The sequence below is a fragment of the Labeo rohita genome, chromosome 24, assembly GCF_022985175.1.
Source record: "Labeo rohita strain BAU-BD-2019 chromosome 24, IGBB_LRoh.1.0, whole genome shotgun sequence".
NCBI classification, from domain to species: domain Eukaryota; kingdom Metazoa; phylum Chordata; class Actinopteri; order Cypriniformes; family Cyprinidae; genus Labeo; species Labeo rohita.
Window position 1 is genome coordinate 19137217 of NC_066892.1, and position 14732 is coordinate 19151948.

A 14732-nucleotide genomic window follows, 5' to 3' on the forward strand; every position below is an offset into this window, starting at 1 on the left:
AATATAGGTCATTTTTATGTGCTACATTCGTTCAGAATTATTTTTCGAACAATTTAGGTCAGAATTGAGGTAGTCACATTGACAGTGACTGTAGTGTCTCATATAGTCTGGACAAGAGTGTGCTATATATATATGCTATATTATAATGACAGTAGGGGAAGCTAAAGAAGAGTCTTTTCTAACTAAATATTAAAACTATGGGCTAAGAAAGATCTTTTTGAAAGAAATAATTGAAATCTATACTACAGGTCAGGGCCAGAAATTAACTTTTCTATTAAGGGCCAATATTTGCTCTCTGGAATTTATTTCCAGGGGCATTTTTTACATTTGTGAGGGCACTTTTTATAAATCACCTTATTATTATAATCACCATACTGTGTTGTCTTTAATGTCAAATACTTGAATTTACTCAACGGCAGAAGGTGTGGGAACTTTAGCCGCTGCGGCCAAGACCCGCCTAAGTGAACATGTGACTGACAGGTAAAGCAACCAATCATGTTTCATTTTGTGCCGTCATGTTTAGGGGGCGTGGAAATGTTGCCACAGTAACAGCACAGTGTGTAAAACTCTTTGACTTATTTTAACGATTCTATGCCGCAAACTTTAAAATGTTCACATACTTTTGAAAATCCAGCGTTTAGTTAATCCTAATAGACGGTTGTCGTCACATGTGTAAACACGACAGCTTCTTCTTTCGTGAGGGGGTTTGGCACCACAGCATTTTTTTTTCCAGGCAGAACGTAAAAGAACGCGACGCACGTCTCCCGGAAATCCTGTATAATCGAACCAATCCGATGACGACTTCGAAACTCCTGAAGTGTTTCCAGCTAAGTATGCTTCATGCATCAGACGTTTAGCCAACGTTCCATGGGCGTCACGTCTGAGGCTAAGACTAGGACCTCATAGGGCTGCAGTATTATGACAAAAATCATTATTTTTTGCTTTTTATATTGTAATAATGATTATTAATATAGATATAGAAAACAATCTAAAATGTTTTTTAGTATTAGAAGAACGTTTCCGCCACTGAATAAAAAATAAAAAAAGGTTATTGCAACTTTTTAATCTCACAATTCTGACTTTTTTTCTCGTAATTTCGAGATATAAACTTAAGTCAAAATTGCAAGATATAAACTCACAATTGGGAGAAAAAAGTCAGTATTACGTGATATTGTGAGTTATAAAGTCGGGATTGCAACTTTATATCAATTATCGCAATTATATCAGTCATCGCAATTCTGAGAAATAAAGTCTGAATTATAAAGGCAGAATTGCAAGATATAAACTGGCAATTCAGAGAAATAAAGTTAGAATTGTGAGATATAAACTAAATTGCGGATTATAAAGTCAGAATTTGTGAGAGATAAGTCGCAGTTATGAGAAAAAAGTCTGAATTGTGTGATGTAAACTCGCAATTGGGAGAAAAAAGTCAGAATTGTGAGATAAAAAGTCTCAATCATGAGAAAAAAATCATAATTTTGTGATATTGAAAGTTATAAAATGAAGATTGCTACTTCATACAAATTGCTGCAATTACATAAATTATTGCAATTTTGAGAAATAAAGTCGCAAATGCGTGATATAATCTTGCAATTGGAAGAAAAAAATCAGAACTGTGAGATAAAAAGTTGCAATTGCGAGAAAAAAATAATTTTGTGATATTGCGAGTTATAAAATCAAGATTGCTACTTTATACAAATTACTGCAATTACATCAATTATCGCAATTTTGAGAAATAAAGTCGCAAATGCGTGATATAAACTTGCAATTGCGAGTTATAAACAATTCTGAGAAATAAAGTTAGAATTGTGAGATATAAACTAAATTGCGAGTTATAAAGTCAGAATTGCAAGAAAAAAAGTTTCAATTGCGTGATATAAACTCGCAATTGGAAAAAAAAGTCAGAACTGTGAGATAAAAAGTTGCAACTGCGAGAAAAAAATTCTGAATTGCGAGATATAAACTCACAATTGTGAGTTATAAAGTCAGAAATGCAAGATAAACACTCACAATTGCAAGAAAAAGAGTCAGAATTGTGAGATAAAAAGCCGGAATTCTGAGAAAATTTTGTGATATTGTGAGTTATAAAGTCAGGATTGTGAGATACAGACTTGGAATTCTGAGAAAAAAGTCAGAATTGCAAGACAAGGTGCAATTGCGAAGAAAAAAAATTCTGAATTGTATTACAAGTAATGAGATTTACGTAATTACATACTTTTAGTATGTAACGAGTGAAGTAACACTGAAAATGTAACTTTTTCTATTAAAAACAAGCAAGCAAGCCCTGCCCAAATTTAAAAATGTGACATTACTTTCCGTAAAAAGTAACTAATGTTATCAGTTACTGTTTTTAGTGAGTACTGCAATATTGTAATACATTACTTTTAAAAGAAACTTTTCCCAATACTGCATTGGAGTGTTAAAGACGTGTTTACAGACACTCGGATTGTATATTCTATAGCCTATAAAAATGGAAAAGATTATAGAGGATTATTATATCTCACAGCTCTGACTTTCTAGCACACAATTGCGAGTTAAGTCCGAATTGTGAGAAATAAACTGTAAATTCTGAGAACATATCAGTCTTTTTTCCCCTTAAAATTCAACTTTATAACTCGCAATTTAAAAAAAATCATAATTGTGAGATATAAAAGCTCAATTCTGAGAAAAAAAGTCAGGTTTTTATCTCACAATTGTGACTTTATAACTCACAATTGTGAGTTTATATCATGCAGTTCTGAGAAAAAAAGGCAGAATTGCAAATCTGAATAAAGAGATAAAAATAACTTACTTTTTATTCAGTGGCAGAAGTGGGCTTCCATAGCACTGTTGCTTATGAATTCGCAAATATGTGCAATCAACACAGCACTGATGTTTTCAGTGTTGACTAATGTAAGCTAATGTAAGCATCTTTGATTGCCAATGCATTCCTAAGTTCAACAGAAACACGTTTGATTGGTTATAAGGGTCAATGCTGTTCAAAACAGTGCATAAAAGCAATCTGATGCAGTGAGGGTATCAAAATTTAATACTGCAAATTGACACTTTTTATTCATTTTCACATTTCATTTTAATCGTGGCAGCCATAATACATTGTTTAATAGTGTATATTTTGCCCTTTTGTTTTGAATTTATGGATCATTTTTGCCACAAGCCCTTGTTCATTTCTGACCCTGCTACAGATACAGAGGGAATGTTGCTGTACTGCTTTATATCACACACACACACAGCAAGCTGATAAGATGGGAATGTTTAGAGCTGTTAGGAGTAGAATGTCAGGACTTTTGAGTGAGTGAGAGGGTACATGATGGGAAGTGTGACATAAACCAGCAGGTTGAACTCAGCTGTTAAAACAAAAGGAAGCTAATAACCCTTCTGACAGATGGTGGAACAATCTCATTTCTGTCCTTCTCTCAGTTTGTGCTGTTAGTCGATCTGTTGAACATGCAGTGGAAGTTTTGCCCTCAGCAAACCAAGATGGATCTTTGTGGACTAAAGGAGATACTTTATAGGATCCATAACTCTGTCAACAAGCTTCTGCAATGGGCTCTGGTTCAGTTTACTGATCTCACAGCTGGATTACTGGCTCATTTCTTATTTAGACGGCATTTTCACTTCTTCCTCTCTGTGCTGGTGATGTTTGGACCTGTTCTGAGTCTCTGGGTCTCCAAATACAGCATATTTGGCAACAAGAATCACTACCTGTACAGGCAAGATCTTATGCTGGTTAACTCTGGAAATAAGCATGAAACCTTGTTACAGTTTTTATCCAGTGTGAAGTGTGAATTGTTTACCTTTTAAAATATTTAATATTGTGTGTGTCTGTCTATTGATCAATCTATACATCTACACACACACACATTATGTTAGTTCTTTAATAAATAAACAGATTTTTTTTTAAATATGATTAGCAACATTTTATAATAAGATTCAGTTTATTAATGTTCTGTATCATCAATAACCAATCATGTTTTTTTTCTTCATTTAGGTTACCTATTACATTAGGTTTTTCATGGTTACTTTATTGTTAACCAAGTGAACATATATACATTTTTTAAATATTTAAATATTATGAACATATAAATAGTCATTATTTCAATATTTTTCCAGACTATCCCATTCGTAAGCATAAACCTAAGCAATTTTTGTTGGATTTATGCCTACAACTTTTTTTTTTTTTAAATAAAGATTGTAAAATCTTTAGCACAAGCACATATTATATATATATATATACACACACACACACACACACACACACATACTAATTAAATAAATTGCTTTTAATAACCAAATATAATAGGGTTATTAATTTTACAAATATATTGTTCACTGTTTATTCCTGTTTGTTCCAACACATTAATTAATATCCATTTATACAACTTGAAATGTAAAAATATATCGGTATATATAGAAAATAAACTTCAATGTCTGCTTTAAAAATGGTTACTTCAGTGTTAACCAATTGAACCTATTTAACAAAATTAAATATGAGCATTAATATTTTAATTTAAATATTTTAGATGCAATGCATAAAATAATTTTTTAATAAGTATTTTTCCAGACTTTCACCAGACTTATATATATGTAATATATATAAATGGCTTACCAAGCATCAAGCATATATATATATATATATATTTTTTTTTTTATTTTATTATTTTTTTTTTTCTGATTTTTAGTGTATGTACATATATAACACATTAATAAACTCGAATAAACTTTTAAAAGTATGTTTTTTTAAGTAAAATCGTATCAATGCATAAAGAAAATAAACTTTAATACCTGTTTTAAAAATGGTTAGTTTGGTGTTAACCAATTGAACATGTTTTTTAAAAAAATAAATAAATAAAAAAATAATTATAAACATTTAAATTAATTTAAATGGTCAAATATTTAAGTTGCAATGCATAAAATAATTTTTCCAGATTTTCCCATTTTTAAGCATAAGCCTCACTAAATTTTGATGTTAACCAATTGAAAATAAATTTTGGATTATAAAATCGTACAGTAATTATAGATATAAACAATATTTAACAAATTATTAATATAATAGTTTATTTGCAAAAACAAATAATTAATTCTCTTCAAATTTTCGAAAATAATGTTTTTTATTACGTTATCATGTTTTTATTGTTTTATTGTGTTAGTTTGCTATATATTTTTAGTTAATTCTACTTTAAATTAACCCAACTGCAGTTTGATTGCAGTTTTGATTGACTGGAATACACATTGAAAAAACATTATTTTTGAAAAAAAAAAAAAAATCTCAGGTATCTCTTTTTGCAAATACATTTTTCATATTATATATATACATATATATATATATTTAATGAAAACAATGCACTTTAATCTCTTAAATGCATATTTGTGTATTTGTACATTTACGATTCATTCATTTACTATTATTAATGTATTATTTGGGTTATTATCAGTTTATTTCTGGTTCACTTACCATTTTGTGTTTCTTTTCTCTTATTTGTTTTCTGAGATGTTTACGGTGCTTGTTGTGATCTCGTAGGCTATTCCTGCATTCATGCTGGGGCTGGACCTGTATATTATGTGGCTCTTTCATCTTTCTTCTCTCATACTGCATCAGAAACTCTATCACTCACTCAGTCCGTCACCTCTCTCGACTTCTTGTGGCCGGGACGCTGTGGACAATGTTCCGCCGTCTCCTCTCCTTCCTAGTGGACGCCTCTGGAAGCTGTTTTGAGCCACTACAAAGCCCCACAGAAGTCCACAGGAACCCCACCGAGCTTCTGAACTCTGATACAGGCCCCTTATTACTACTGAGAGAGGAAAAGGGTAAAGCAGCTTGCCTTAAAGCCGGGCTACAGTGGCAGGGATGTGAGGTGTCTGATGACATCCTCATTCTGAGTTTATGTTGTTTAATTCTTGCTGAAGAAATAGAGGTTTTTGGGCCCTGCATGTCTCTAGGAAAGCCTGTAGGGGTGCCGCTGAGGATACTCTTCCTGTTGTGTGTGTTGTTGATGAGTCTCTGGATCTTCCTGATCCTTTGCTTGCTAGCACACTTTCCGATGTTCCCTTCCCAGCTAGTCGGAGGAGCTCTGGGGTATCTGGGATGGAAGGCCCTTTATTATAAGGGCTGGAGTGTTTTAAAGCCAGGCTGGTGCTGTCTTGGAAGACCCAAAGCTTTGCTTTCAGAATAGCACAAGACATTTACATATAGTTCACAAGAGAAAACAATAGTTGAATTTATTAAAATGACCCTGTTTAAAAGTTTACATATGTTTGATTCTTAATACTGTGTTGTTACCTGAATAATCCACAGCTGTGTTTTTTGTTTAGTGATAGTTGTTCACGAGTCCCGTGATGGTCCTGAACAGTCCCACAAATTCTTTGTTTTTTCAGCATTATTGTGTATTTGAACCCTTTCCAACAATGACTGTATGATTTTGAGATCCATCTTTTCACACTGAGGACAACTGAGGGACTCATATGCAACTATTACAGAAGGTTCAAACACTCACTGATGCTCCAGAAGGAAACATAAAGAGCATGTATTAAGAGCTGGGAAGTGAAAACTAGAATTTGAAGATTAGGGTAAATTTAACTTACTTTGTCTTCTGGGAAACATGCAGGTATCTTCTGTAGGGCAGTACTATGAAAAATAAAAAAAAAAGGTACATGTTATTCTTAATCCGTGTATCATTCGTCCATTCATTTTTTGATTTAATATTAAAAGAAGAAACATGAGAAAACGACTTTTTTTCCGTTTTGTCATTTTTTCCAGAAAAACGAAAAACAAGAGTTCACCTTGATTTTTCATTCAGGGGTGGAAAAATGAATAAACAACTTGAATATTCGATTTCTACAAGTAGGCGGAACGAAACGCCCCTTTCTGCTGATTGGTCAGCCGAAGATCAAACCGTGCCCCCGTCAGTTCTTCCGCAGTTTTGCGCAGAATAATAGTCCTCCGCTGTTGCAGTTGAACGGATAATTAACGTGTTTATTGCAACTACATTTAATTTTTTTCTCACAAAACAACCGCACTGACGAATGGCTCAACACAACCCGTACTGGGGCAGATCCTAGACAGGGCTTTCTTCTGTGTGCTATTTTCAAAGTGCCACGTTTTTTTTTTTTTTATCATGAAATATGCTGTGATTTATTCCAAAGTAACTTTAATAATAATAAAACTTAATAATGCATTTCGAATGATGTCCTGCTCCTATCTGTATGACTGTAAATGACAGAGTATTAAGTTGTTTCCACTGCTGAGGAAAGAAATTTAAGTGATGGCGCTGGCGCCTCGCGTGCTCACACAACATACCAATGCACTGTTCATTATCAAAGTAAAGCACTGTCAACCAAACATATAAAAAGTTATTACGCTTAATTAAATGTGTCCGATGTACAATAGCCTATAGGCTAAATGTAACTTGTATAGTTGCTAACTCTTATTTTGCTTGCATATTGGGACCTGATTGAAGAAGCCTTCTTTACAGAAATATTTTAGCAGGTAAATCACAAAGAGGCTATGGAAATAAATGGTTGTTTATAACGGCACTATTTTTAAATAGGCTAGCATATTTTTATTTTACATGGCTACTTATTTTTTATTCTTGTTTGTTTTCTGAATGCCATTCATTTAAGGATTTGAAGTGAAGTGAGGTGAAGTAAATGTTAATAGTGTTTATGTGTACAATGACAGCGTGGAGAAAAAGGACAACGACTTGCTCCAGTTGTCAGATAGTCAGAATAACAGTTCTTGTGGGAACGTTAGGCTTACACCAGAGTCAATGCCCATTCTTTCCTTTTTGTATTAGTGTTTAAAATATTTAATGTACAACTAATCTAATTATTTGTATCTTAGGGTAGGCTGCCATCAAAGGGACAGCCATCAAACCCTGCCAACTAATGCAAAATCGAATATTCAAGCTGTTTATTCATTTTTCCACCCCTGAATGAAAAACGAAAAATCAAGCTGAATTCTTGTTTTTCGTTTTTCTGGAAAGAATAAAAAAACGAAAAAAAGGAGTATTTTCTCATGTTTCTTCTTTCAATATTAAATCAAAAAACGAATGGACGAATGATGCATGGATTCTTCTTCAGCACAAATTTTATTAGCAAATGTTTGTGCTACGTGAAAACCAGGAGCCAAGCGCATAAAAAAGCCCATATAATTAATAAACACAGTGTTAAATGCAGCACTCTGACACAGAGACACTCTCAACCAATCAGCTTTTACTCATTATGACATCATGGAATTCGGAATTCCTGGTCAAGCAGAGGCAGTTAAGAAATGAAGTACAAGGATTTCAAGTAAGTGGAAAGTTTACAAATAACATCTTTACAATATCAAATCAAAAGTACTGCAGAAAGTATCATCATCTTCAGAAAGTAGAGACCACAACAGATGACAGAAGAGTCACCAACAGGTACGATTTTAAATGAAAGCAAAGTTACTTCAGTTTACTTCAGGTAACCATGGTTACCTCATAGGTTACTTTAGCTAACCATGAGAAAAGTTAAAAGCTTAGTTATAAGTATAGCTGTCTGAGGAATTAGATGTTTTTAAACTAAACAAGAGTCACTCAAATAATATTTTAAATGAAAGCAAAAAAGCATAATACTAGCTGTAAGCATAGGTATTAAGTAGTTGTCAGCTAAGTTATTTCCTTACAAACTGAAGTGAATCCGTGAATTTGTAAACCACATTTACATTTGTACACACACACCAGCATGTGACACAACATCTCTACAATATCAAGTCAAGACTTCTGCAGGTAAGTGATTATCATCAGAAAGAAGAGACCACGACAGATGACAGAAGAGTCACCAACAGGTACGATTTTAAATAACTAAAATTTTACTTGCTTCCACAGGCAAAGGCCGATGCTGTCAGTTCACCCCAGTTACGCACTTGGAGTTAGGACTAGGGTGTGTCCTGTAAGGTTGTGGTGGGTGGGACACGGGGCGCACCCTAGGTTGCCAAACCAACAAAAAATTTTTAAAGGAAATCCAAACCACTTTAATAACAAATATCTTAAATTAACTAAGCAAATTGTACAAAAACTATTTAAAACAAAAACAACAAGAAAATCTGTAGCAAATTGGCCTTTCTTTTTGTCGGATTGGTTCCTAGCTCCTGTGTCGATCTCTGGGCGGGGCTGATCAGCTATGTGCCCATACTGCAGTCTGTTATAGTCTGCATTCGGGCAACCTGTAAGCGCCTGTGCATTTAGGGAGAGGCCACCCTAACAGACCAGGGAAGCTCTGCTTACATTTTGGTGACCTGGAAAATTTGGGCAAGGTTGTGAGTTCACCCCAGAGGAAACACTTGGAGTTAGGACTAGAGTGTGTCCTGTAAGGTTGTGGTGGGTGGGACACAGGACACATCCTAGGCTGCCAAAAAACCGACATGAAATATGTTTTTTTAAAGAAAATCCCAACCAAACTTTAAAAAAATGAAAAAAAAAAAAAAAAATCTGTGACAAATTGGCTTTTCTTTTTGTCGGATTGGTTCCTAACTCTGGTGCAGAACTCTGGGCGGGACAGATCAGCTTGTGCCCATAGTGCAGTTTGTTATAATCTGCATCCAGGAAACCTGTAAGCCCCTGTGCATTTAGGGAGAGGCCACCCTAACAGGCCAGGGAAGCTCTGCCGCAGCCCTCTGGATGGGACTGCTAGCAATGGTCCAAGAGCGCAACTCTGCGCATTGCACACCTTGGCCACTTTGGAAAATTTGGGCAAGGCTGTGAGTTCACCCCAGAGGGAACACTTAGAGTTAGGACTAGAGTGTGTCCTGTAAGGTTGTGGTGGGTGGGACACAGGGCACATCCTAGGTTGCCAAAAAAACGACAAATAATATTTTGTTGAAAAGAAACTCACAACCAATTTACTAACAAATATGAATTTGAAAAAACAATTGGCCGTTATGTCGGATTGGTTCCTAGCTCGGGTGCAGAACTCTGGATGGGACAGATCAGCTTTGCCCAAAGCACAGTCTGCCTTACTTTAAATTTTGGGAGAAGTTTCATGCATAGTTACAAGTATATATTTGTACACACACACCAGCATGTGACACAACATCTCTACAATACCAAGTCAAGACTTCTGCAGGTAAGTGATTATTATCAGAAAGAAGAGACCACGACAGATGACAGAAGAGTCACCAACAGGTAAGATTTTCAGTTACTAAAGTGTTAAGTGTGCTGTCTACACCAGATGAACATGCGTTGTATCACCTAAAGTCTGTCTACACTAGACGCAACAAAGCAACTGTTGCAAATCATTTGTTTGTTGTGTCAGCATGTAATAAATAGAATGCGGCATCAGTTTACTGTCGGGGATTTGTCGTGTCGCATTGCGCCGCATCCAGTGTAAAGATTGCATATTGGAAGCACTAATGAACTATAAAAATGAGCTGAACCTTTGTTAAATGTTTTCATTTATATACATTCAAATTTATAACACAAAATTAAATTAAATTAATTACATTTTTATTTTAATTAAAATTAAATTAAATTAATACATTTATTTAAATAAATTCAAATGTATAATATAATATAATTAGGCTGTCAAATGATTGTGATTAATTGCATAAAAATAAAAGTTTGAGTTTGCTTAATATATGTGTGTACTATGTGTAATTATTATGTATATATAAATACACACAAATTAATGTATATATTTAAGATAAATATGTTATTTATGCACAAAATATTTTTATTTATATTTTTATAATAAATGCATAATAAATGCATGTACTTGTAAATATTTCTTAAATATATACATGAATGTGTTTGTGTATATATACATATATATATATATATATATATATATATATATATGTAAACTGAAGTGAATCCTTGAATTTGTAAATCACATTTACATTTGTACACACACCAGCATGTGACACAACATCTCTACAACATCAAGTCAAGACTTCTGCAGGTAAGTGATTATCATCAGAAAGAAGAGACCACGACAGATGACAGAAGAGTCACCAACAGGTAAGATTGTAAAAAATTGAAATTTTACTTGCTTCCACAGGCAAAGGGCGATGCTGTCAGTTCACCCCAGTTATGCACTTGGAGTTAGGACTAGGGTGTGTCCTGTAAGGTTGTGGTGGGTGGGATACAGGGCGCACCCTAGGTTGCCGAATCTGACAAACAAATTTTTTTTTAAGAAAATCCAAAACAATTTACTAACAAATATCTTAAATTAACCAAGCAAATTGAACAAAAACTATTTCAAACAACAACAAAAAAATCTGTAACAAATTGGCCTTTCTTTTTGTCGGATTGGTTCCTAGCTCCTGTGTCGATCTCTGGGCGGGGCTGATCAGCTATGTGCCCATACTGCAGTCTGTTATAGTCTGCATTCAGGCAACCCGTAAGCGCCTGTGCATTTAGGGAGAGGCCACTCTAACAGACCAGGGAAGCTTTGCTGGAGCTTACATTTTGGTGACCTGGAAAATTTGGGCAAGGTTGTGAGTTCACCCCAGAGGAAACACTTGGAGTCAGGACTAGAGTGTGTCCTGTAAGGTCGTGGTGGGTGGGACACAGGACACACCCTAGGTTGCCAAAAAACCGACAAGAAATATGTTTTTTAAAGAAAATCCCAACCAAACTTTCAAACAATGAAAAAAAATCTGTGAGAAATTGGCCTTTCTTTTTGTCGGATTGGTTCCTATCTCTGGTGCAGAACTCTGGGCGGGACAGATCAGCTATGCGCCCATAGTGCAGTTTGTTATAATCTGCATCCAGGAAACCTGTAAGCCCCTGTGCATTTAGGGAGAGGCCACCCTAACAGGCCAGGGAAGCTCTGCCGCAGCCCTCTGGATGGGACTGCTAGCAATGGTCCAAGAGCGCAACTCAGCGCATTGCACACCTTGGCCACTTTGGAAAATTTGGGCATGGTTGTGAGTTCACCCCAGAGGAAACACTTGGAGTTAGGACTAGAGTGTGTCCTGTAAGGTCGTGGTGGGTGGGACACAGGGCGCATCCTAGGTGCCAAAAAAACGACAAATAATATTTTGTTGAAAAGAAACTACCAACCTTTACTAACAAATATGAATTTGAAAAAAAAAATTGGCCGTTATGTCGGATTGGTTCCTAGCTCAAGCGTAGAACTCTGGGTGGGACAGATCAGCTTTGCCCATAGCACAGTCTGCCTTACTTTAAATTTTGGGAGAAGTTTCATGCATAGTTACAAGTATATATTTGTACACACACAACAGCATGTGACACAACATCTCTACAATATCAAGTCAAGACTTCTGCAGGTAAGTGATTATCATCAGAAAGAAGAGACCACAACAGATGACAGAAGAGTCGCCAACAGGTACGATTTTCAGTTACTAAAGTTTTGTGTACTGTGACACCATTAAGTTATAATGCTGTCTACACCAGATGCAACATGTGTCGTGTCGTGTTGCGCTGCAACAGCTAAAGTCTGTCTACACTGGACACGACAAAGCAACTGTTGCAAATCATTTGTTTGCTGTGTCAGCATGTAATAAATAGAATGAAGCATCAGTTTACTGTCCAGGATTTGTTGTGCCGCATTGCGCCGCATCCAGTGTAGACAGCATCACTGATTATAATGGTGTCTACACCGCATTGGTCACTGCTTGTTTTCACCAAAGTTAAATCAACATTTGTTGGGTCTTGAAATGACTAGTGTCGGTCTGCCTCTATCGGTGTGGTGTGAATTTGCCTTAAAAAAAAAAAAAATCACAAATAAGATTCTAATCATTACTTGCTGAGATTTTTGTTTTTATCTGCAATGTAGACTAATGAATTATTACTGTTATACTTTGTAACCTGATAAAGGTCCAGTAGGTGATTTCTGTGGACTGTGGATATTTGAAATCAACACCCAATCAACCCCGACCCCCCCCTTTACTGTTCCACCCCCAAGTTTCCTATATAACATGATAAACCAAGTTACAAATCTATTACTAAAAGTGCTTAATGGAAGGAAAAAAAAAATTGAGTGTGCAGGAGTGAAAATTTGTCTGAATATTCTGTTAAAAAAAAGAAGATAATTGACATTAATTTGTTAATTTAATCGCTTTTTGTGGAATCCATGTAAATTTTTTATTAGGATTATTTATATATAATATGTATAATATATATATATATATATATATATATATATATATATATATATATATATATAATATGAATAGAATATTTAAATCAGATATCTTTTGTAACATTATAAATGTCTAACACTTTTGATCAATGTTTTGCATTCTTGCCTAAAAAACGTCAGTCAAAAATATGACGCCAGTATATGAAAAATTAAGTAGATATTTTCATAACTCACAAGAGATGGAAAAGGTGACATGGTTCCGAATACAGTCCTTGTAGGGGGGTCTAGGGGCATCCCCACAGAAGAAATTTTTGAGAATTTAACGTGTAAATGAAGCGTTTTGGTGCAGTCTGTCATTGTTTATTTTCGCTCATTTTTATGTTCACACATTAACGTGCGCGTACTAGGAGGTAACACGGGGATTGACTGAAAATTGGCGACCTCTCCTGTTTGGAGATAGTATTAACATAATTTTCGTGAATGATTTTTCAAATGTTTTAAAATTAATATTCTGGTATAAATGATCCAGCGAGCTGTATTTAAAGACACTGCAGTCTGTATGAAGCCCGCGGGTTGCCAGTTGCCCATTCCTGACTTACGTGATAGAGTTAATGCACTGAAAAATGAAAATTCCGTCATTAATTACTCACCCTGATCCTGTTCCAAAACAGTAAGACCTTCGTTCATCTTCGGAACACAAATTAAGATGTTTTCGACAAAATCCGAGCGCTCTCTGACTCCGCCCCCCATAGACAGCAAGGGTCCTACTAAAGAAATGTAACGTTACCAAAAACATCGACAAAATAGTCCACTGGACACCAGTGGTTTAACGGTAATTTTACGAAGCTACAAGAATACTATTTGTGCGTAGATAAACAAAAATAACGACTTTATTCAACAATTCTTCTCCTCTGCGTCAACCTAGCGCCATTTTGAAGAGTATCACGACGCATGCGCGCGCTAACATAATTACCTCAGAATTGACCCAGAATTTGATTGACAAGCGATCTGACCAATCATAATGCCGAATCTGCCATTTTTGTCCGACAAACTGTTTTTTTTGTAACATTATAAATGGCTTTCCAGCTTTTTTTTTGCTGTTGCTGCCTTGCTGAATAAAATAATTTATTTTAAAAATATATTTTTTTAAAAAGTAGTTAAAATTAACATTATTAAAGTAAAATAAATAATGTGCATGAGTGAAAAACAATCTGTATATTCTGCTACATGCATAAAACTCTACAAATTTAGAAATTTTAAATCTAAATTTACATTTCTTTTGTTAAATAAAAAAAAGATAAATTACATATTAATTTGTTAATTTAATCTATTATTATTATTCATATTTTTGTGGAAACCATGATACATTTTTTCAGGATTATTTGATGCATAGAAAGTTCAAAATAACAGCGTTTATTTAAAACTTTTGTCTAACTTTTGATCAGTGTTTTGCATTATTGCTTAATAAAAGCATTAATTACTGTTCTAAAATTTTACTAATAATTTTAACAGCATATATAAAAAAATTAAATAGTTTTTTTTCCCTGTTTTGTCCGACTGTAGTAATTAGGATAAAAGGATAAAACTAATGTTTTATAACATTTTGAAATAAAAACATGAGTAGTCCGACATATATTTGATCAGAAATACTGTAGAACAGTAAT

The 14732-nt window shown here is 34.5% G+C and overlaps 1 protein-coding gene and 1 long non-coding RNA gene across 2 annotated transcripts; one reads left to right on the forward strand and one right to left on the reverse strand.

Moving 5' to 3' along the window:
* Nucleotides 1-70: 70 nt before the first annotated feature.
* LOC127155790 (fat storage-inducing transmembrane protein 1) lies at nucleotides 71-6245 on the forward strand. Its single transcript, XM_051098280.1, has 2 exons — nucleotides 71-3710; nucleotides 5519-6245. Exons 1-2 carry the CDS (start codon nucleotides 3445-3447, stop codon nucleotides 6168-6170), a joined length of 918 nt encoding a protein of 305 aa, XP_050954237.1. The 5' UTR covers nucleotides 71-3444; the 3' UTR covers nucleotides 6171-6245.
* On the reverse strand, nucleotides 6069-14000 carry LOC127155791 (uncharacterized). Its single transcript, XR_007825641.1, has 3 exons — nucleotides 13719-14000; nucleotides 6278-6622; nucleotides 6069-6158 (listed from the first exon to the last, which is right to left on the reverse strand). It is a non-coding gene; the product is annotated as an uncharacterized LOC127155791 (long non-coding RNA).
* Nucleotides 14001-14732: the final 732 nt, after the last annotated feature.

Bases quoted from the DNA above. Each gene is read 5' to 3' on its own strand.
- LOC127155790 (XM_051098280.1), top strand. From the start codon at position 3,445: ATGCAGTGGAAGTTTTGCCCTCAGCAAACCAAGATGGATCTTTGTGGA. The intron at 3,711-5,518 runs GCAAGATCTTAT...GTGATCTCGTAG, and splicing joins AAGAATCACTACCTGTACAG to GCTATTCCTGCATTCATGCT.